Source organism: Callorhinus ursinus, unplaced genomic scaffold (genome assembly GCF_003265705.2).
Source record: "Callorhinus ursinus isolate GAN/ISIS: 27379988/994484 unplaced genomic scaffold, GSC_fseal_2.0 scaffold2, whole genome shotgun sequence".
Classification (NCBI taxonomy): domain Eukaryota; kingdom Metazoa; phylum Chordata; class Mammalia; order Carnivora; family Otariidae; genus Callorhinus; species Callorhinus ursinus.
Genome location: NW_027397064.1, coordinates 53,226,564 through 53,248,188, shown reverse-complemented (window position 1 = coordinate 53,248,188; position 21,625 = coordinate 53,226,564). Strand labels below are relative to the sequence as shown.

Sequence of the window (21,625 nt, the reverse complement as noted above, 5' to 3'; positions counted from 1 at the left end):
ACATTTCCTACCCTGCCGGACTCGAATGCCTTGGAAACATGTCTGCTTCCCAGATGGCAGAGCATGATGGTAGTGGAGTTTGTGTAACTTCCCCAGGAAACCCCCCCAGGGAACAGGGCAGAATGGCAGGTAACAATAGGTCATTCAAAGCCCCGCCAGGCATGCTGGCCTCAGCAGCCCCCTCCACGAGTTCGGCAGCACCTAATCCCAAGCCCCCTGTGCTAAGCACTACGCGGAGCAATGCAGGGGTGCATTCTTCTTATTTGATCTTCTGTAACAAGCACTCTGCTGTGTGCCTGCCTCCGTACTAAGTGCTGACCCCCTAACTACTAATAAATGAATCTACTGAACCCTCAGAAGGAGGGGCCGTTACTCCCATTTTATAGAGCGGTAAAAGGAAGCACGGAGAGATGAAGTAACTTTCCCAAAGCAAGTAAGGAGTCAGGATTCTGTGTTTATCACAAAGCTACCAGACCCCCTCTTGCTACACTCAAATGCTTCTCCTTTTAGGTTCTGCTGGTACCGGAGGTTGACAAGACTGTAGGTAATGCATTGAACTTTGCAGTCTGTCTCCTAGACAGGAAATAATCTCTATGAGGTTGCTTACTTATACTGTAACTTGGACAATGATTTAGCTTCCATCTGCTTGATAATTTGAGGCTTACTTCTCAAATTCATGTCACCATTCATCAATCAACATGGGTATTGAGTATCTAGCTAGGTTCTCTGTTAGTGATCATTCTAATAGGGACCATTAATCGTGCAAGCACTACAGAGTGATTTACATAGCCTCTAGCTGAGGCAGGGATACCATTATTACCTCCATTTTACAAAGCAAATTAGTGTTTTGCATTCCTTGATCAGACAGGTACAAAGTTTGCCAGAGGTTACACACTGAGGAAGTATCAAAGCTGGAGCCGGAATCCATAAAGTCTGACAGAAGGGTCTCTCTTTTCAGTGAATGCTCTACAGTGGAGCAGGAAGTCCATACTGAGAAGGAAGACGGAAAAAGGCTGGGAGGGAAGATGGGGGCGGGCGGGTGTCTGAAACTTTCATCCAACTGACACTGGGGAGTCTGTTAGGGTTGGGGATTCAGGAAGGACCTGGCTAGACGTTCCAGGCAGAACTTTCGGTGGTGGGTGTGAAAAGAGTTTGGAGAAGAAGGGAAGCAGGGAGACCAGTTGGAAAGTACCAACTGATAAGGGCCGAAAACAAGGAAGGGCAGGAGAATGGAAAGGCCAGGAGAAGGCTGAGAGATTCCAGAGGAAGGACCAAAGGGGGGGAATGAGCAGTGCTAGCCTATTGTTTCGATGCCTCTAGAAGAAGTGCAAGGTCTTTTCTAGAGTCAGAGAGGAGGAAGGAAGTTACTCCTGAGGTCCGCATACTTCTCATTCAGTCTGTGGTGGGGGGTGTGCAGCTACACGGCGCGCTGAGCGAACGAGTGGTCAGGAGCCCGGAGGTACGGCCTCCTCTGCGGTCCGCCAGGCCGCGGCCGGGGTACCCGACGCTCTCTCTCGGCAGATCATTTTTATCGCACCTCCCCTCTATGTGCCAAGTCATTGCAACAACAGTCTTGGGTTAACCATCATTTTCTTGATTGGTTCTCGTTTTAAAACAATTAGCGATGCAAAAGAATCCATTGTAATTTAAAAAAATAGATTCATAGTCAGTAAAATAGTTCACGTATGAGCTCCGTTTGGCACTCACCAAACAAAAAATCCCACTTAGAGCCTTGCCCTCTGTGTCACGGTTTTAAAATTTAAGACACAAATAAAACGTCCAAATGGTCAATACAAAATGACAGAAGTGAAGTAAGTCGAGTTATGTTTTTTCGTCCTTGCCGTTACTGGGCTATCATTGTTTCTTCCGGATGTACTGTTTGAAAGCGGGAATGTGAAGCTCCGTAGGGTGGAAGGCACCAGCTAGCCGCGGAGCCCGCGCGAAACGAACTTAGACTTGAAGTGGGCACCGCGCCCACCGGTGTCAGCGGCTGACGGGGTCCCCGCGCACTCTCGCAGTGAACTTGCAGGTACCAGACGTGTACAACTAAAGGATAAGTAATAATGTGCTCATCTGAAGCTTTCAGATCAATTATTTTGATACTCAACAGTAAACTCAGCAATTGTTTAGGACTTCTACCAACATAAGATTTTTCTCGGGGAGAAGTAGCTTATCGTTGACATTGTTCAGGCTGCAGGCACGTGGTGATGATAAAAAGCAGACCGACTTTTAGTTGGTTTTATTGCTTTTTTCAGGTTCTCTAAGACGGTGGTCCCCCGGAGCCCCCCTGCCCCTCGGTGCCCGTGGTCGGAGTCTAACCATGAAATGGGGGAGGGAAGGCAAAACTGGGGGCGGGGCGTGGAGAGCTCCCGGAGCACCTCTATTTTACACACTGTACTTCCAGATTTTTCTTCCATTTGGGGTTCCCTGCCCAAAAGCGTTTGAAAACCTCTGTAGGAAAACACCCAGGTGGAGATGTGGAATGAGCACGGGCATTTTAGGAGTTGTGCTCAGAAGAGAGGCCAGGCTGGAGAGAGAGGGCAGGAGTCACGTGAGAAGAGGTGCTTGTTAAAGCCACCACGAGGCTGAGGAACAGGAGAGAAATCTCAAACATGGGTCCTCGGGGGTCCTTGCCTTTCAGGGGTGGTGGAGAGGGGTTAGGGCTGGAGAAGGACAAAGAGGAGAAGCAAGAGTCAGAAGAGAGTAGAAAATCTGGAAGCCCAGGGCTCGGCAGCCTCCAAGGAGGCTTCAACACGGAGCTTCAACACAGAAAGGCCAGTGCAATGAGGGGCTGTGATGCGATCCCGGGAGAGAACAAAGGCCCTAGAATTTGATCCTTGGGAGGTGACTGGTGACTTTCAAAAGGAGCTGAAGTCACATTTCATAGACTGAAGGCCTCAGTAGAGGAACGGCTAGCTACTCTGTGGTAAATCCGTACTTTGGAGTACTGTGCAACAGTAAAAGCTGATGATGTAGGGACACAGAAAAAATTCCAAGGCATACAGTTGAGTGAACAAGCCAGTTTGGATGGATATATAAATACGTAACTTATGTTAAAACAAACAAACAAGTCCACACTCAACAGCATTTTTTCCCTCAGAATATACACGTACATAAATGCTTTAGAAGTGGCTGGAAAGTTTACAACAAATTGGTAACAGCGTATAGCTGCGCTTCGGTATGCGAATTGGGAGTGAAGCCCAGGGAAGGTCTGGCGGCTCATCTGTCATGTTTTCAGTTGTTACAGAAAAATATATTCCTATAATTACTTGTGGAACTCAAAATTATTTAAAAAGAAACACATGCCTTGCAAGAAGTTAGGAGGAGGGTGAGTCAAGTGTGGAACTGAAGAGAAAACGGGGACTATGAATGGACCTGGGGAAGAAGGCAGATTTTAGGCATGATATTTTTGCCTGAGGAGACAGAAGCATATTTTTAGGCCTAGAATGGTCATGCTGGAAAAAAGCAGATTTTGGAAAATGCCAAAGGAGCATAATTGAGGAGGCAAGTTCAGGGGCGGGGGAGGTGGAGGGAACGGAGTTAGGACACATGGGGAGGGCTAGTTTTGAAGGAGGAAGGGTCCCCTCCCACCCTGGACAGGAAGAAGAAAAAGGTCTGAAAAGATAGCAGAGAGAAATATTACCGCAGGAGGGGAGAAACAGAGGGCCCTGGTGAGAAGTCCTGGGGAAAGGGTGAAGCGAGGTCAGGGGCAGGGGGGAGGGGCAGGCAGCCCTGCGTTCTGAAGTTGGAGGCGGTGGGGGGAAGGGGCTTGCATAGCAGCTAGGGGGCGCCATGAGAGGGGTCCGGTTCTGGGTGATTCTAGTAGTCACCTGGCTGTGGAACAGACACAAGGAGCCTCAGTCCAGGCCTCAGAGGCTTTTCCAGGAATACAAGCTTTCCAATTTGGAACAGGACTGAGGCAGCAGAAGGTCTGGGGGTGGGTAAGGTAGGGACAGTGGAGGGACAGGATCTGAGAGAAAGAGGAATAGTGCCTAGCCAGCGGGATGGCTCCAGTCAGGGGGTTCAAATGTGCCACATAAGGGCCGTGGGTTGCTGCTGTCTTTTCTAAACAACTAGGAAGAAGTTCAGTGAAAATTCTAGAACAGATTCCTTATTTCTGCCACCCAAACTGTTCCAATTGGTTTTCCATCTACAACGCCTGTTGTCTCTAAAAAAAAACCCCAAAGTTAACTCTCTACTTTGTTTTGGCTAACACTGTTTTCTAAGGTTCAAAATCCTCTCTCCCCTCAACATACACCCCCACCCCAGGAAAAAGAGGAAGTCACAGCTTGCTGAAACTGAACCAATTTGAACACCATTTTCTAATTCTGAAGGCAAATTTATGGAGAGGCGGCAAAAATATAACAGATTAGAAGACGAAAAGATATGCCATCTATCTATTCTCTAATTATTCAACTACTCTCTGAATGTTTTCAATGGAAGCTAAGATTTGTTACTTTAAAATTCACGTGTGTGCCCTTAGCACTGTCTGAAAAGCATGGTGAAATCTTCAAATAATGAAGAAACACATAAACAAGAGCTGCTTCTTACCGAAATATATCACGATGGTTTTTGATGTTCCAATCATATTCTCCTTTACTGACAAGTTCAAAGAATTCAGTCCTCCTCCTGCACAAAATCAAATGAAGGAAGAAAGAAAAAAAATCTGGAATGAAATTTCTCAGTCTGCAGGGTGACATAAACACATTTATGGGAAAATATAAGATCACCTGAACCAAGCAAGTCACTTAATATTTGAAATCATGAGGCTAAAGCACTGTCAAAATAAATCACTTTTTAAAAAAATGTTGAGGCTTCAAGAAAAAGCCACAATCATTTCTGAATGTATTTACAACAGAGGAGATTGTCGAGCCATAAAACAGAAAACAATGTGGTCCCGCGTTTAGGATTACTGGCTGGGAAGCTCTTGTGACTGAAAGTCAGAGGAGGGAAGCAAGGACAAATAAAAAGCGGAACAATTTGGAATGTTCTTTTATCATTCAACAGAGAACTCAGCTCTATGAGGATCTGAGATAAGCTAAGCTCCCTGGTAGTAAATTCAGGGCAAATAGTTTTCGCTAGGCTAGAAAATAACTATTTCAGCCTTTCAGTGCTTAAAACATAGTCTGTGGAGTCAGAAATAACTGTTTAAAGAGTGGCTCGGTCACCTACGCGCTGTGCAACTTTGGGAAGTTACTTAAACCCGCTGAGCCTCCATTTCCAAATCTCAAACACGGAGATCATATTTGCTAACTCACACGGTTACTGTGAGGATTAAATGCAAAGTAGTTAGCATAGCGTCTGCACATTTCCAGTGCCGGACACACATACACATACGGATCCACGTTTGGAGAAGTATAGATACGGAAAAGGCAAAGAAAGGAATATTCGGATAAGGTGATTTATTTTTATTTTCCCAAAACTTTCCTTCCATCTAGTTACATGACTTTTCCTTTTTTTTTTTTTTTTAGTTTATTTGACAGAGAGAGAGAGAGAGAGACAGCAGAGCAGGAACACAAGCAGGGGGAGTGGGAGAGGGAGAAGCAGGCTCCCCGCGGAGCAGGGAGCCCGATGCGGGGCTCGATCCCAAGACCCTGGGACCATGACCTGAGCCGAAGGCAGACGCTTAACGACTGAGCCACCCAGGCGCCCTGACTTTTCCTTTTTATAGTGCAAGAATAAAAAAGGACATTTAGCATTTTATTCCTTAAGAATCACTTCCCAAGGTTTCACCTTCTTGGCACTTTCTAATGAGATACTATTTAAAAGATCCTGACACGCAGTTTCCCAAAGTGCATCCCACGTGGAAGTACTCCACATACTGGCAAGCGGTTGGAGGAATGCGGCCTGAGATATACCTCTTTTGAAGATTCACCTCCCTTATTAGCCTTTTGAAGGCTCTGAGAAATACTGAGATAGAAAAACCTGTTTCACCTTCCTTAAACACAGAATTCCATAGTACTAATGTTTGTTTGTTTCTTTGGTAAAGATTTTATTTATTTATTTATGTATGTATGTATGTATGTATGTATGTATGTATTTATTTATGTGAGAGAGAGTGCGAGCGAGAGAGCACAAGAGGGGGGAGGGGCAGAGGGAGAAGTAGACTCCCTGCTGAACAGGGAGCCCGATGTGGGACTCCATCCCAGGACCCTGGGATCATGACCTGAGTCGAAGGCAGACGCTTAACGACCGAGCCACCCAGGCGCCCATAGTACTGATGTTTTAAGAAATGCACTTTGGAAAATACAACCATGTCATTCACAGTGGAAATCAGAGTAGGATCTTAGACACTTAGTGCTGACCCAATGTAGTTTGAAGAACAAAGAACATAATGCTGGGTGCATAATGCTGGGTTCCTTGTTTCTGATCTAGGGTGCCCATCACCAGCTGCCTAACCGTATAGACTTCTTGTCATCCGGTCAGACTAACTACTCAATTTATTTGAAAGGAAGCAGGTCAGGAAGACAAGTATTTGAGACACACAGACAAGTCGTGGATCCATCCCTCCAAATGGATACAGGTCAAGGTCACACCACAGTACGGGATAATAGCCACCACAACCCTGTAGCAGTGGTCAGAGAGGGTGTTGCACAGGGACACGGAAGGGCCCGGCAACTCTCCTCCCCTTTGGGGGTTCAGGTGTGTGTGGATCTTTTCTTTGTATAACTTCATCATCGTCTTCACTTGCCCACGCCCTTCTCTACAGCCCCAGTCATGCCACAGTCTGTTCAGTGACGGACTGTGAGCTGAAAGAGAAACAAAGGTGGTGGAATGGAAAGAACTCAAGTCTGGACTCACACTGACCTGTGCTGACTGTCACTTACTAGCTTACTAGGTGTGTGGCCCCAGGCAAGTGATTCCACACTGCTGAGCCTCGGTTTTCTGCTTTGTGGTGAGATTTTGAGAGGAGATGTGTTAAGTGTTTGGCCCTCGCAGATACTCAGTGCCTGACAGCGGTGGTTAATATGTTAATAATATTGACAGGATTACTGCCAACAATGACACACAATGGACTAATCGTACTACATGAGATCGAAGAGGTCAGCTAGTTCTCTCTTCTCACTGAAGGGTGGCTAGTCTTCCTTTGAATTATTGTGGAGAAGAAAGTTTGGTTCCACAACTATTTCTTGAACACCTACTCTGTGCCAACTCTTAACAAGATTTATGGACACAAGATTTGGGGGCAACCTCTAAACATCTCTGAATTTAGCAGGGGCATTCAACAAATAAATAGGTAACTCCCCTTCCAATGTGATACCAACGATAATACTAATGATACTGGGACTAGAGTGAGGTGAGAGAGGCACTCATTTTGGGCAAGAAATTATGGTGGGTGCCCAAAAGCTCAGTTATCAAGATACATATTTTAATACAATATTTTAAAAAAACATAAATGCAGGAAAAATCCATGATGAACAAAGCATCAAGATTTTCAACAGGATCTGACATGGCATGTGCATGACTTGCCTCACTTGCCTCCCCCTGGTACCCACCACCACACCATGGGGCAAACATTTATTGGACCCTTACTATGGGTTCTGTCCCTTACTACCCACATGACGGACCTCAAGTAGGTTACTTAACCTTGCTGAGCTTTAATTTTCTTATCAGTAAGAGTAATAGTAATGGGATCTACCTTGGTAGAAGGATTAGGTAAAATGATTTATGTAAAACACTTAGCAGAGAGCTTGGCACATAGTAGGTGCTCAGTAGGATTAGCTAGTTATTAAGCTCAAAAGGGTTGAGTTAACTGGCCCAAGGCTGCACAGCTGGTGAGGGGCACTGCTGGGATACAAAGGCAACCTACTGAGATATCAGGCGCCCCAAGTGGCTAAGATATGCCCAGGGTGTCCTGGGGCAGGGGAGGAGGAAGGCACTGAGCTTAGCTTGGAGGGTCATGGAAGATCATGAAAGGCTTTCTGAAAGAGCTTGCCCGTCATCATCCTTGTCATCATATGTACCTGATGTCATTTCAATCCTCTGAGTTATTCTAAGAAATCACTAGAAGGCAAACTCCACGAGGACAAGGGCCTGGCCCCTTTCTCTTCACTCTTAGATCCCCAGTGTCTACAACAGTGCCTGATGTGTAGTAGTAGCTCAATAAATATTTGTTGAAGTAACGAATGAATGAGAATGATTACCTCAGAAACCTATTCATTTTTATTTTTATTTTTTTAAAGATTTTATCTATTTATTTGAGAGAGAATGAGAGATAAGAGAGCAAGAGAGGGAAGAAGGTCAGAGGGAGAAGCAGACTCCCTGCTGAGCAGGGAGCCCGATGCGGGACTCGATCCTGGGACTCCAGGATCATGACCTGAGCCAAAGGCAGTCGCTTAACCAACTGAGCCACCCAGGCGCCCACCTATTCATTTTTAAAAAAATAACTCTCTAGCCACTGGTTTCACCTTGATTCTAATTGTACTGGAGTATTCACAGTTGCCATTTGGAGAGATTGAGATAAGAAAACAACATAAAATCTATCCAAGAAAAGCTCCGTTAGATTCTTGAAGACTAGATTCCCACTAGACCAAGAGAACAACAAAACAAGTTGTGGGAAGTTTAAGAACATCATTCCCATATGATGTCCGACCCTCCTTCCACTAATATTGTTATATTTGCGGAGAGTATGGAGAGTATTATCAATATGTGAGACATAATATCTCTGATGCAAAATGGAGACATATTACCTAGGTGGCTAACTCAATGCAGAAAAGAATTTCTTAAAAAATGCAAATCTGTGATAGGGCAACTGAGCAGAACCATAAGGATAAGTTTCCCAACTATGGAAATTTTAATAGCTAGAGTTACTGCTGTGAAAGTCTTAAATCAACTGGACCCAAAATCAGTTATAGGCTTCACATCACGTTATAACAAAACTAGATTCCACTGCATTGGGACAAAAGGGATTATCCACTGTCCCTAGGGGATGATGGATAGAGAAGGGGTGGAAAGAATTGGTAGGGCACAGAAAAATGTGACATACTAATTTTATTTTTCCTCCATTGACAAAAGTGTGGCTATTTCTTGCTATTTATTCTGACGTCCCAAGGTTTGACTGTGACCTCAGAAGGCAACAGGACTTTCTGCATACCATAGTTTTGTCAAGTTCGGTCACTGCTGAAACCGTGTATATCATACACTTCGTAATATGTTTGGTCACACAAATAGTCAAATAGACACTTTAAAGTTTAAAACAAAGTGCACTTAAATTTTTTTTTTTAAGTTCCTGAAACTTAACCATCTTGAAAAAGCAGGAGGTGGGGTTAATCATTTTCATAAGGCTGCAAGAAAGGATTTGGAAGTATTGATATGCAAAGGTCACATCACAAATTTATTATGCATGCTTAATATGTTTTAGAAGGTATACAAATTACACATCAGACGTACAGAATGTGTCTACCTCTTCGCCATCCAGCCGAGAAATAAAGCTTTATCCGCTCTGTACAGCTCTGCACTCCTGTGTCTGCCTCCCTCCCTCCCACCACAAGATGTCCTTTTCCTAAATTTTGTATAAATCATCTCCACATAGATCCTTCTAATTTTACTGGGTGAATCATGCAAACTATTGCTCTGCATATTTTGAAACTTTATAAACAGTGTCATTGTAGTGTATGTATTCGTTAGCAGCTTGCTTTTCTTGCTCAGTGTGAGACTCACCCACGTTACTGCTGTGTGGTTATTCCATGTATTACTATACACTATTTATTTACTTCCTGATGATGAAGGTTTAGATTATTTCCAATTTTTTTTGCTATTACATATTACATATAATGCTGCTATGAACATCCTTGTATGTCTCCTTGTGAATTTGTGTGCATTCTCTCTCTGCCTCTGTCTCTATGCACACACACACACACATGCACATGCATATATACAATTGCTGGGTCATAGAGTGATTTGTTTTCTATGTTTGAGTTTTCATTATAATTATAGACTCTTAGAGGTGTATGGTACCTTTGAGAAACATCTACTCTTTCTCTTATTTTAGAGGTGAGGAAACTCAAGGTGAAGGAAGGTGGGGTGATTTTTCCAGAGCCCCATGGCAGTTATGGGCAGATCTCGGTAGATTCTAAGCCCCCAGCCTCTCACTTCTGGTCTCTGAGATCATTTGGTAAGCCGTGAGTAGCATGAACCCTGGGGCCAGAGAGCCCAGCATGTTGAGATAATATGGACAGCAGTGGCCCCCAGCCCTCATGAGATATAATGGCTCTGCAGGCTGTTGCAACACGGACGTGCCAAATACGAAGTCCCAAGGCGGGCACCACACAGGTGTTTCCATCATCAACAAGGGGATGCTCCACACCTCCGCCACCTGGTTGGTGGCTCCAGGTGGCGTAATTCTGACCTCCTCCTTAGTGACGATCATTACAAAGCAACAATGTGATATCCACCGTGCTTTTGAGACATGCATTTGTCCACACAGCTGCTCCTTTAAGCATCTATCTGTGTATGTGTATATAGATTATACAGACTCAACAGCGTGAGTATATGTGAATCTGTTAGACATAGGAGCACTTTTAAAAACACAGGACTCCTAAAAGGAACATGTGAAAATCTACAAAGTTATCTAATACTCCCTAGACCCAGGCTCTTCTGTCATGAGGAACTATATCATTAACTTCTCAAGCAGATCACTGGGAACCTTGGTTTTCAAGGACAATGGCAAATACCTCAGCTAGTGAAAAGCAATTTACTGGAAAATCTCATTTATAATCAGATATGTTTTTATTAGGCTTTTATCCTGCTCTCCTGACAAAGGCTCTATTTAGAAAAATAGCAGTCTTTAAAAAAGCATCATTTGAACAGAACTGCTAAAATTACCCTCAAAAATAATTCTAAAGATTGGTTACTGGTCACCCGTCACTACACTAAAAACCTTTCTGGTTTGTAATCTATCTTGCAGAAGACACCTTTTATTTGTAAAGGGAGAAATCACCATTTTTGTGTATATTTTAATCAAACAATTTGGGGGGTAAATTTATATATCTGTACATGCATATATGTGCACATGTTCTTTATCTCTCTGTTCGTCTCACTGTTCCAAATCTACTAAAAGTCCATGAATGTCAGGAAGGTTTTACTGACAAACTGACAGATCATCCTTGCAATCCTCTGCAGTGTCAGCCCCAGAATTATCAGGCAGGGGTGGCATGAGTGTGTGTGGGGGGTGGGGAGGCGAGGGGGTGCAGGGGGGAAGAGATCTGTTCTTTTGGTATTCTTACAGCTCATTCAACAGGCAAATCATATGTCCGTGGTTGATTGCTAAATGTAGACTCTGGAGAGATCTCTGGAATTTGGGCATGAAAGCAACTGAGAGGAGTAGAAAATTAATATGCAGATGTTAACTCTAGTAATTATGACTAAAGGAAAAGAAGTCATATATTTAATTTTGAAAGTGAACTGTCTCCCAGTTTTAGACTAGTACTGATAACGCAAAGGTCAGCTAAGCACCTGAATGAAGTTATTTGTCGGAAGCTGGGCTTTTGCTGCCATGAATAAAATTGGCAAAATGCAGGAAATGGAAAGGCTAGACTGACTGAATGTTGAGAATGGCCAAAGTTTAGACAACACAGTCCTAAGAATAGGTTCAGTCCAGGCACAATCACCAGGCCAAGAGGTGGTGGAAGGCAAATGGCTAGATGGCCCGTGTCCTAGCCACTCCTGCATTTCCTTTGGCTGTAGCCAAAGCACCCCTCAAGCTGTGGTATTACTCGTTTTCTCTCTTCCCCATGGTCACAGACGCCCTGAGGTAAGAGCTATGTCTTACCTGCCTGTGCAGCCCCAGAAACTAGCAGTGCCTAGAGAAGTGCATAAAGAAGGCATCAATAAGTGCTAGTGGATGAACTTCTCAGATTTTATTCAGTTGCAATACCATGTGGATGGGGACATGGGGATGAATAAATGTAAAAGTGCTTTGAAATGCATCAAGAGGTACCAAAATATTTCTTCCATCAACCTGCCATGGGGCCTGTTCTAACAGTAGAATATTTTCAGCAGGTTAATTCATTAGGCTCTGTTAAAATATAAGAATGGGTTAAGAGTTATCAGTCATTATGCCTTATTCTGCATTAATTTATCTTTCTTCTTTCCAATATGATGGCTAAGTGGAGTGCAGGCAACAGCTGAAGCTGAAAACAGTAAGCAGAGTGGGCTCTTAATAAACATTTGTTGAGTGATGAATGAGTGAATATTCCTGTCTGCATAGCAGTAGAAACATTTGTTGAGTTCCTATTGTATTTAAAAAAATAAATTGCTCTAGATATTAATCTAATTTTAAAAGAATGGTCAAACTATAACTCCTCTAACAATCTAAGATAATTTAGTACATTTTGCTGTCATTATCAGATGCTTTGAAAAATGTTATTAATTGCCTCCCCTTGGAAAGACAAAGACAAAGATACCATTAGATTGGGCATTTTCCATAATTGCTGATGAATGTTTGTAGAGCACAAAGGGAAATGGAAAATTTTCAGTTTGAAGATCCATCTGATTAACTTAGAGAGCCAGTTGGAAAAGCGCTGTGCATCCAAATGGATTTATAAAATCTGAAGTATTGGGTAAGTCTCAGTTTCTATAGTGGTTTGAGGCAATGTGGCATGGGGACGTGAGCACAGACAACTCACTGACTTTGGGCAAATTGCTTACGCTCTCTAAGCCCATGTATGCTGATCCGTAAGATGGGGATGACAATAATATCTACTTTGGAGGCTGATATGAGAATTCAGTATCGAAAAGCTAATATTCTGGGAACTCATTACGTCAGGCATCGTGTCAGGTTTTGGGCCTCCTAGAGTGAGATGTCTGCACTCACAGGGCCGCCATGCTAGCCATGACACAGGAAGCTCCTATAAAGCTAGAACGGTGCTAGGCACAGAGCAGATGCCTACTGGATGAGAGATGGAGTGCTACGGAGCCTCCACCCCGCCTCCCCCCTGATGGTGGGCCTGCAGTTAGTTGAATGGCTATCTGCGGGCTGCCCGTGCTTGGAACCCGCCTCAGGCGTGGGCATGCTCAAGTGACTGCTGTCCCTAATGCCTCAGTGTTTCCAGGATTGGCTTCAGTTCCAGTAGTTCTAGAACTGCAGAGAGAATGCCACAGTCATTTGGGGTCCAACTTCTTGGTTCAAATCTCAGCTTTACCATTTAACATTGTAAGCAATTTACTGAATGTCTCCAAACATCAGTTTCCATCATGTGTATTACGAGGTCAGTAATAGTGCCTATTCTAAGAGGATTGCTCTAAATATTAAATGGGATAATGTATATATAAAGCTCCTAAGTCAGCACTCAGGAAATACTAGTTGTTGTTTTTATTAATAATCATCTTTGTTGACTTATATGCAGACAAAAAGACAGGGCATTTGTGACTTCCCTTTGAATTTTTAACGCTTTTACCCACACAGCTACCCACACTCCCAACAAGCATCATCCTTTACAGTGTAACTTCTATTAAGTTTTCTGGCTGAATGATTTTTCTCCTTAGAAGGTACTTTAAATGACCGAAGTTGTCAAATTTAAATGATTTAAATTTACATTATTTAGATTATTGAAATCTTAATTATTTGAACTACCAAATTATCTTTGCAATAGGTAATCTCCTTTGGCCACCACAGGGACCTCAGGGGATTGATATGGGTGATATGCTGTCCCCATGCTGCTGACAAGAAACCAAGGCAAGGAGAGATTAAGTGAGTGACTCCCTCAAAGTCGCATGGCTGGTCACCGATTGGTCTAAGTCCTGCTCGAGATGCTGAAATTACTATTTAATTATCAAAGCCTTATTCACCGCAGGGACTCAGAAATAGGCACGCAAATCAATTTCAGAAAATCACTCAGCAGAAACTGGAAAATGTTTTCAGTAAGTTGGAAAATCAGACTAAAGAATTAGCCCCCAGACTTGGGTTGTGAAGCCTAGAAATTCACACTAAGGTTTTTTGTTTGTTTTATTTTTGTTTTTAAGCCTGTGAATTCTGCTTTCACCTATCACTTGTAGTATAGAATCCCAAGGATGACCAAAGCCATTAGAAATTAAATTTACAAGTTTCTGTGGTTGTTTTTAAAGGGGTTCCACATTTCTAGGAATCTTATTTTCCTCTTTGGGCACACAGGAGCAGATCTTGCCTGTAGGGATGGGTCATAAACTCTCCAAAAGGTCCAAAAGAGCATCTTCCTGCCTGCACTGGTCCTTTCTAGAGTGCCTTCCCTTTCCTAGGGGAGGAAGGCAGTGAGCTTCCTTTTTGATTGACCTCAATAGTATCATGACTTTTTTTTTTTTTAAAGTAGGCTTCACACCTAGCATGGACCCCAATGTGGGGCTTGAACTTAGACCCCGAGATCAAGACCTGAGATGAGATCATGAGGCGGAAGCTTAATGGACTGAGCCACCCAGGCACCCCTTGACTTTGGATTTGAGGAGCCAGGGCAGAAGAACCAGTGGTCCTCCGGACCCTTAGAGAGTAGTTGTGCCAGACCACCCACACCTTCTTGACCCACCTTTCCCCAGCCATTGCTGCACCAAGCTTCTGCCGAAGCTACGGGGTGCCTCGCTTACTTTCTGCTGGTGCAGGGTGGGGAGGCTGTGGGATAGGGATCGCTGGAGGAATCTCCTGCCCTCAGGTGTGTATGTCCCGGAAGTCCCAAGTCCTGGGAGTTCACGCCCAGGGAACAACCTTGGTTGATGGGAGAATGGAGGCGAGTGGATAATTTTGAGGTGCAGCACTTGAGAATTTTCAGACAGTCCCTGCAGGATCAAGCCCAGTTGACCACAGGGATGACCAACAAGGAAATGTGTCTTTACAATAGCTTTCCTACCTCCCATTTCTACTGCCCCAGTCCCCCACTCCTGTTCCTGATGTCACTTCCAAAGCTATGCTAACTGCACGCAAGCTCCTGTCTCCAGCTCCTGCTTTGGGAGAGGGCACAGGGACCTATGCTGGTTTTCAAAGTAAACTGATTAATATACATCTGGGAAGGTCAATATTCCATATAATGTATCTCCAACTCAAATGACAACTATTTCTTGATTCTTCCATGAGAGAAGGAATACTGTGATGGTGGAAAATGCCCCGAAAGAGCAGGTGTGGGTTTCAGTTTAGCCACTAATTAGTTACATGACCCAAGCTACACCATTTAACCTTTTGGAGCTCAGTACCTGATCTATAAAATAAAGGAGATGATTTGGATTACATCATGTCCACAATTGTATATTTGTGAAATAAAAGCATCTGGGTGACGGTTTGTAGTGGCTGCCATTCCCCTCATTAACCCTACGGATTGTTTTGTCTAAAAAATATGGCAACACTTTAATGCAACTTTAGACAAGCAAGTGAAACAGCCTCCTGAAGGTCTAGATTAGGGAATGAGTAGCTATTTGGAACCTCAGAAGACAATAATGCTGACAAAAAGAGAACAAGCTGGCTTCTTTGGGAGTCAGCAAACAGCAGGGGCTGTAGCATTAAGATAAGAACAGAGTAATGAGAAAACGAGTTGCAACCAACTTCCTTGGCTGCGTCCCAGCGGTCACTCAGTGATTCAACACATCCCTAACAGGCCTTGACAAATGGACTCCAACTGGGGAGATTTTTTTCCTCCTTAGAAGTTACTTGGGAACTTGGCTTGGGAAAATGCTTTGACTTTGAGAAAAATAACACAAAATCCTACAAGTGTCAGAGAGAGGAAATAAAAACATTGAAGGGGTATAGGGCTCCATGAATCCCAAATCAAGGAACATCATTCCAGAAAAAGATGGAAGATCAGGATAGCTAAGTCAATCATGAGGGCCACAAAACATGCAAAATAAATGGGCTATAAAGCAATGAGGTTGCAGATGTTGCCATTTATAAGACATACAAGGCATTTATGAGATGTAATAAGATACATAACATAGGTATTGTTAGCTCCATTTTACACATGAAGAAAAGAGGCTCAGAGAGGTGAATAATTTGTCTGATGACACAGAGCCAGGTGGTGGCAGAGCTGGGATTTTTGTTTTTAAAATATGTATTAAAAATTAATTAAATTTATATTTATCAAGGTAATACATGCACATAGTTAACAAATCAAACAATACTGAAAAGCACATAATGAAACAAAACAGTGTTTTCCATATTGCTGCCTTTTGTTCTTTGAGTGTATTTCCCAGTGCTTTCATTTCATGTTTTATTTTGGCCATAATATTCTTAATTTCAAGAGCTTTTTCTTCTTCTATGGTCACTCCTATTATTTTTTAAAGCATCCTGTTCTTGTTTCATGGATGAATATCTTAGCTGTCTAAGGATATCAACAATGGTTTTTGGGTTTTATTTTCTTCTCCCTGTTTGCTCTGAATATAATTTTTTCTTATTTTCTTTGGCTTCTGTATTTCGTATGGGAGGTCTTCACAAAATTTTCTGTGATTCTCAGTATCTGTTTGCATATAATAGTAAGGCATTAAAAGACTGAGCAGGAGTTGTATGTGTGCATCCCACACACACATTACACAGGATGTATTTATACTAAAAATTATTCATTGTTTATATGAAATTCAAATTTAACTGGGCTTCTTGTATGTCCATTTGCTAAATCTGACAACCCTGGGTATATGGCTTATGAACTCCTACCTTCTGGGTGACTGGGCTATAGGTTTTCAATCCAGAGATTTGTTCCATTTCACTTCATTCCCTCTCCTGAGCTCTGTCTCTCCTTCCCACCTTGTATTTTCCTCAGTCCAGAGTCTGCTCTTTCATTTCTCCAGGGGATAAACCTTTAGCTGTCTCCAGGGGTAGAGGAAAGAAGCTAACTGACCACTTTGGGAGAGCATTTTGTGGGCTCTGCATGTTCTGTAAACTGGCTTGCTATCGATCTCCTTATCTTCCTTAAGCTTTGAGAGTCACATTCCCTTTTCATGGCACATTTTGTCTCTGGGGTCCAAACAAGGTCTTACAGGGCAAAGTATCTTGCTTCTCAGAGCTATTCTCTGTAGGTCCTACTTTTCACTTCTACTCTGCTATATCAGTTACCATTTGTTGGTCAGTCTTCGATTCTCCACTAATGTACTGACATCTCTTCTCAGTTGTGGTGTGCCCTCTCTCTTTCTCCTTGCAGATTTATGCCTTTATTTTTCTTTTAAATTTATTTGGTATCCTTTCAGTGGAGTTTCAGGAGAGAGAGGACATAGACACATGGGCTCAATCTACCAGGTTTAACTAGAATGCCAGAATGCAATTTAAATCCAGACCGACATACCTCCAAAGCTTTTACTCCTTCCACAATGCCATTTACTAAGTCATTCAGTGGAATCCAACAATAAATACCTATGGCATAGATTGTTAGTTGTCTAATCTAATATCCCTCCTTCCTTTATTAATAATAGAACCCCTACTTTTTTAGCAGGGCACATGGCTACCCAGAATAAAGACTTCCTTTCCCAACCTTCCTTCAACCTAGGTATAGCCAAATGACTAAATTCTGTCCAATGAAATGTAACTGGAAGAGTTATGTGGAGCTTCCAGAAAATTCTCTTAAAAGATAACCTGCATTTAGGAATGTCTTCCCGTTGCCTTCATATAGAAACGATAACTTGGGATGTTCACATTTGTATAAAACAAAGGATAAAGGAGTTTAAAGATAATGAAAACTGTTAGGGCATAGAAATTGAAACAGGAAACATTTTTATAGAATTTAAGCTATAACAAAATATAAAACGGTGTAGGATGTAGCATTTAAGAAGCTTCATGTGGTAAATAACATGGCATTCATCTGTAAAATGTTCAATATTTTGATGTGAGTGGTAGTTTTACTGATGTATACATAGTTTTTAAGCGCATTCTAAGTACTTAATAAAGTAATTGTTAAATCAAATACCAAAAAAGAAAAGATAACCTGCATCACATTTTGGCCCCCTTTTTTCCTTGCCCCTTCTTTCTTTCTGCTAGCTGAAATGTGGACATTATGGTTGGAGCTTGAGCAGTTATTTTGGACTATGGTAGAAACCACGTGCTGAAGGCAGCAGCTCAGAAAGACAAAAGGAGCCCTGGGTCCGTGAGGACTTAATGTAGCTACTCTACCATCTCCACATTGTGGATCTCCACATTTCTTTTACGTGATAGAGAAGTAAGCCACTGCTATTTTGGGGTTTCTCTCCCTTACAATGGAATCTAATTCGAACTGACAGAATGCCAAAGTGCAGTAAGACTTCAAAGAGAGTGGAACAGTCTTCCTAGAAAAGGCGATGGAGGAGATGGCCCTTAAAGGAAAGTTCAGCCAAGTGGGGAAGGGCAGGGACAGGGTCTCATGCAGAAACAGCGTGATTAGGGTACAGGGGCACCTCATGAGTTGTTTTCAAAGGGCAACACGTAGACCAGGCTGTAGTGGCCAAATCACGTGGGAGAGGAGTGGAAGATAAGAAGGAAAAAAGTCTGGGGGCAGATCATGGAGGGCTCTGGAACTTGAACCAAGTTTGAAGCAATGAAGCCACTGAAGGTTTTTGAGATGGAAGTTGGAGATACATGATTAGAATGTGAGGGAGGGTTAGGCTGAAGAATTCCAGAGCCTTCTACACACGTATATAAGGTTATATGGAGATGAGGCTAAGGGAACAAATCTGAGTAGAGAGAGAAGAACATGGGCTCAAAAACTCATTCGTGGGAACAAGGAGAAAAGAAACCTACAAAGAACCCAGAAAAGGAAGGAGAAAAGCAGCCAGATGTTGGGGAAGAGAAGAGGGTAGAAAATGATCGTGAGAAGTCCATAAACCTTTAGAGGTCTCAACAAAGCTAGAGAATATCAGAAATGAGTAAAGGACATTGAATTTGAGGACAAGGAAGTCTCTAGTGACCTCTGAAAGAACAATTTTGGTTGAATGTGAAAGGGCACGTTGGTCTTCGAAGTGTGAATACGTGTTAGGAAAATAAAGGTAGTAATGTGTTCCATTCATTTTAAAAGGTAGGCAGTAAAAGAAAGGTAAATTGGAAAGCAATTAAAGATCTCTATGGGATCAAGTGAAAGAATTTTTTAAGGAAGGGAAATGGGTCTTTAAGAGGAAACTCTGCCTATCGGTGAAGGAAGACACTTCCAGGCTGCTAAAATAGGTGATACCCGATGGAGCAGGTCTCAGAGGAAATAAGAGCAATGGAATTCCCAGCTCAGATGGCAGCTTGAACTTTGGAGAAAAGGAGGACAGCTCTTCTGAGAAAGAGAACTAGAGGAGAAGCAAGAAAGGAAGACTTGGATTTCAAGTCAGCCTTTCAGCAACAAATCTTTCATTAGCATCATCAGCACCATTATGGATCTGACCAGAAATAATAGTCCAAAGTAGCAATCTTTGCCAGTCTCTAAAATAAAAATGGCCATCGCTTAGCTTCAGAGTCAAAATCTCACACAAAACTCATAAAATAGAAGAAAGCTATAAATCTCACGTGGTAGCCCTGATTTTCTTGTCTTACAGATACCACCTTGATGAAGTTCATTTAGATGAGGGGAAAACAACAACCGAAAGTTTAGCTCATTTACACATTGATACCAGTGTTAGAAAAGCAAGCAACCCCCAATATGGACCTGAAAATTAATCACAGGATGAAATTTTCAATATCCATTTGTCAGATAGATCAAATGCCAATACCTACTCAAAGTACAGCGTGAGGTCCGTTGCTAATATTGACTGCTTCAAAAGCTGCATAAGGTCACTATATTCCTTGGAGGACAAATTAGCAAAGATGTTGTGACCCTGTAATGAGAAAGTAAAAAGTCACAAAAGACAACATTAAATCTGAGGTTGTTGATTACATGTGTTTCCTATATTAAAAAAAAAAAGTATGGGTACATGATAAAATCATTTAAGACAATTCAATGACATTTCGTGCAAGTACAAACAGATTCTCTGGCAGACAGAGCAAAGGCGGAAAGTGCAATCATTTTCGAGGATTACCAAGGGGCACTTTGTTATTCTTTATTAGACTTTATTAGTCCTAAATAGAAAACTCCGAAAATCTTTAAACTTACTGTGGATATGTTTGTGCCGACAACTTCATTTGACTGCCACTTCCCGTGGAATTTACTGAGTGTAGAAGTTGACAAAACATTTGGGAATCTTTCTGACCCTAAAATGAACACTAGTTTCTCTAATAAAGACTTAAGTTGGCATTTTGGAAGCACCGGCTATGGCAACAAAGGACTTCAAGAAGAAGAAAAAAAACCTTAGACCAGTGGTTCTCAGCTGAGGGTGATTGTGGCAATGGGGACTTCCGGCAACGCTTAGAGACACTTTTGATTGTCACACTGACTGGGTGTGTTGTTGGTGGGTAGAGGCCTGGGATGCTGCTAAATCTCTCACAATGCACAGGAGGGACCCCACAACAAAGATGTACCTGGCCCTGCATGGCAACACGGCCGAGTTTGAGAATCCCTGTGTGAAATTGTGAAGATACATCCCAATGAAGCGTGTGGTAGTTTAAGCTCAGTATGTAATTACTGAGTGGCTAGAATGTATAAGATGTGGTTCTTGGCGTAGTTCTTGGGACTGGTAAGATGACTTTTACCTAGGAAAACTTGCACCTGTATCTCCATACCTTTGGAAAGCATACTTCTTTTCATCAAAATTTGTTTTGGCTACATTAGACAGTTCTGCAATGTTTTTATAAAGTGAAAAAAAAATCCTTGTGTAAAGTGACCGACAATTCACTTAATCTGTTGTCAGGGACTTTTTCATTGATCAGGTTTTCTTAGCATGAATTATGAACTCATAAACACGAGGCCTGGGAACCAGAGGAGTTTTAAACCCGGTGTTGAGAGCCAGAAGGTGCTGCAGAAGGAAGGGGCAGAATGACTGCCTGAGAATAAACTATTCTCTACCAAGAGGTAAATTAATTCTTTCAGGGGACCAGAATATCAATTAGCAAATTAGTTCTTACCAGGCGCCAGATGATAATCTCCTTCCCTGGGTTAATTTATCTCATTGGGTGAACCCTCTGCTCCTTAAAGACTAGAGTATATTGGTTTCACCTGGGACCAGGTCCAATATTAATAATAATTTTCAAATGAACTCTTCTAGACCCTTAATTCAGCCATTAGGAAGAAGACAAATAACTAGAGGTAGGCCATGCCATAATTCTGCGCAGGTTTCTTTGCCTGAGCCTTGCCCCATGGATCAATCATGGGCTGCTGTGCTGGGGGCCTGGGAGAAAGTGGGTGGAAGCCGTGGAAAAGTCGTCACCCGGATCCAGACCCATGTGTCTAGCATCTCCTGGTGAAAGAAATATAGCATTTAGGAGTAAGTTACAGTAAAAACTATGTGGAGTTCAGGAGACAGTAGGTCTGAATTTGAGGATTTTTTTTTTTTAAGATTTTTTGTTTATTCATTTGAGAGAGAGAGAGAGCAAGAGCATGAGCAGGGGGAAGGGGCAGAGAGAGAAGCAGGCTCCCTGCTCAGCAGGGAGCCCGATGCGGGACTTGATCCCAGGACACTGGGATCATGACCTGAGCCGACCTGAGGACAGACACTTAACCGACTGAGCCCCCCGGGCGCCCTGAGGATCTTGACCATTTCGTGAGACAGCATGCTTTACCAATTTTAAAGGACATAGAGTAACTGACACAATTTACACCTAACAGAGTGATAAAGATAAGCTTTAATAAAAAGAATAGCTAAT

The 21,625-nt window shown here is 42.6% G+C and overlaps 1 protein-coding gene across 1 annotated transcript in view; it reads right to left on the bottom strand.

Moving 5' to 3' along the window:
- Window positions 1-21,625, bottom strand: part of PDE11A (phosphodiesterase 11A) — a 382,192-nt gene that overhangs the window by 41,794 nt on the left and 318,773 nt on the right. Inside the window, exons 15-16 of the mRNA XM_025849540.2 lie at window positions 19,604-19,704; window positions 4,552-4,629 (exon numbers count right to left, since the gene is read on the bottom strand). Of these exons, the coding sequence (XP_025705325.1) occupies window positions 4,552-4,629; window positions 19,604-19,704 (179 nt within the window). The remainder of the gene's footprint in view (window positions 1-4,551; window positions 4,630-19,603; window positions 19,705-21,625) is intronic.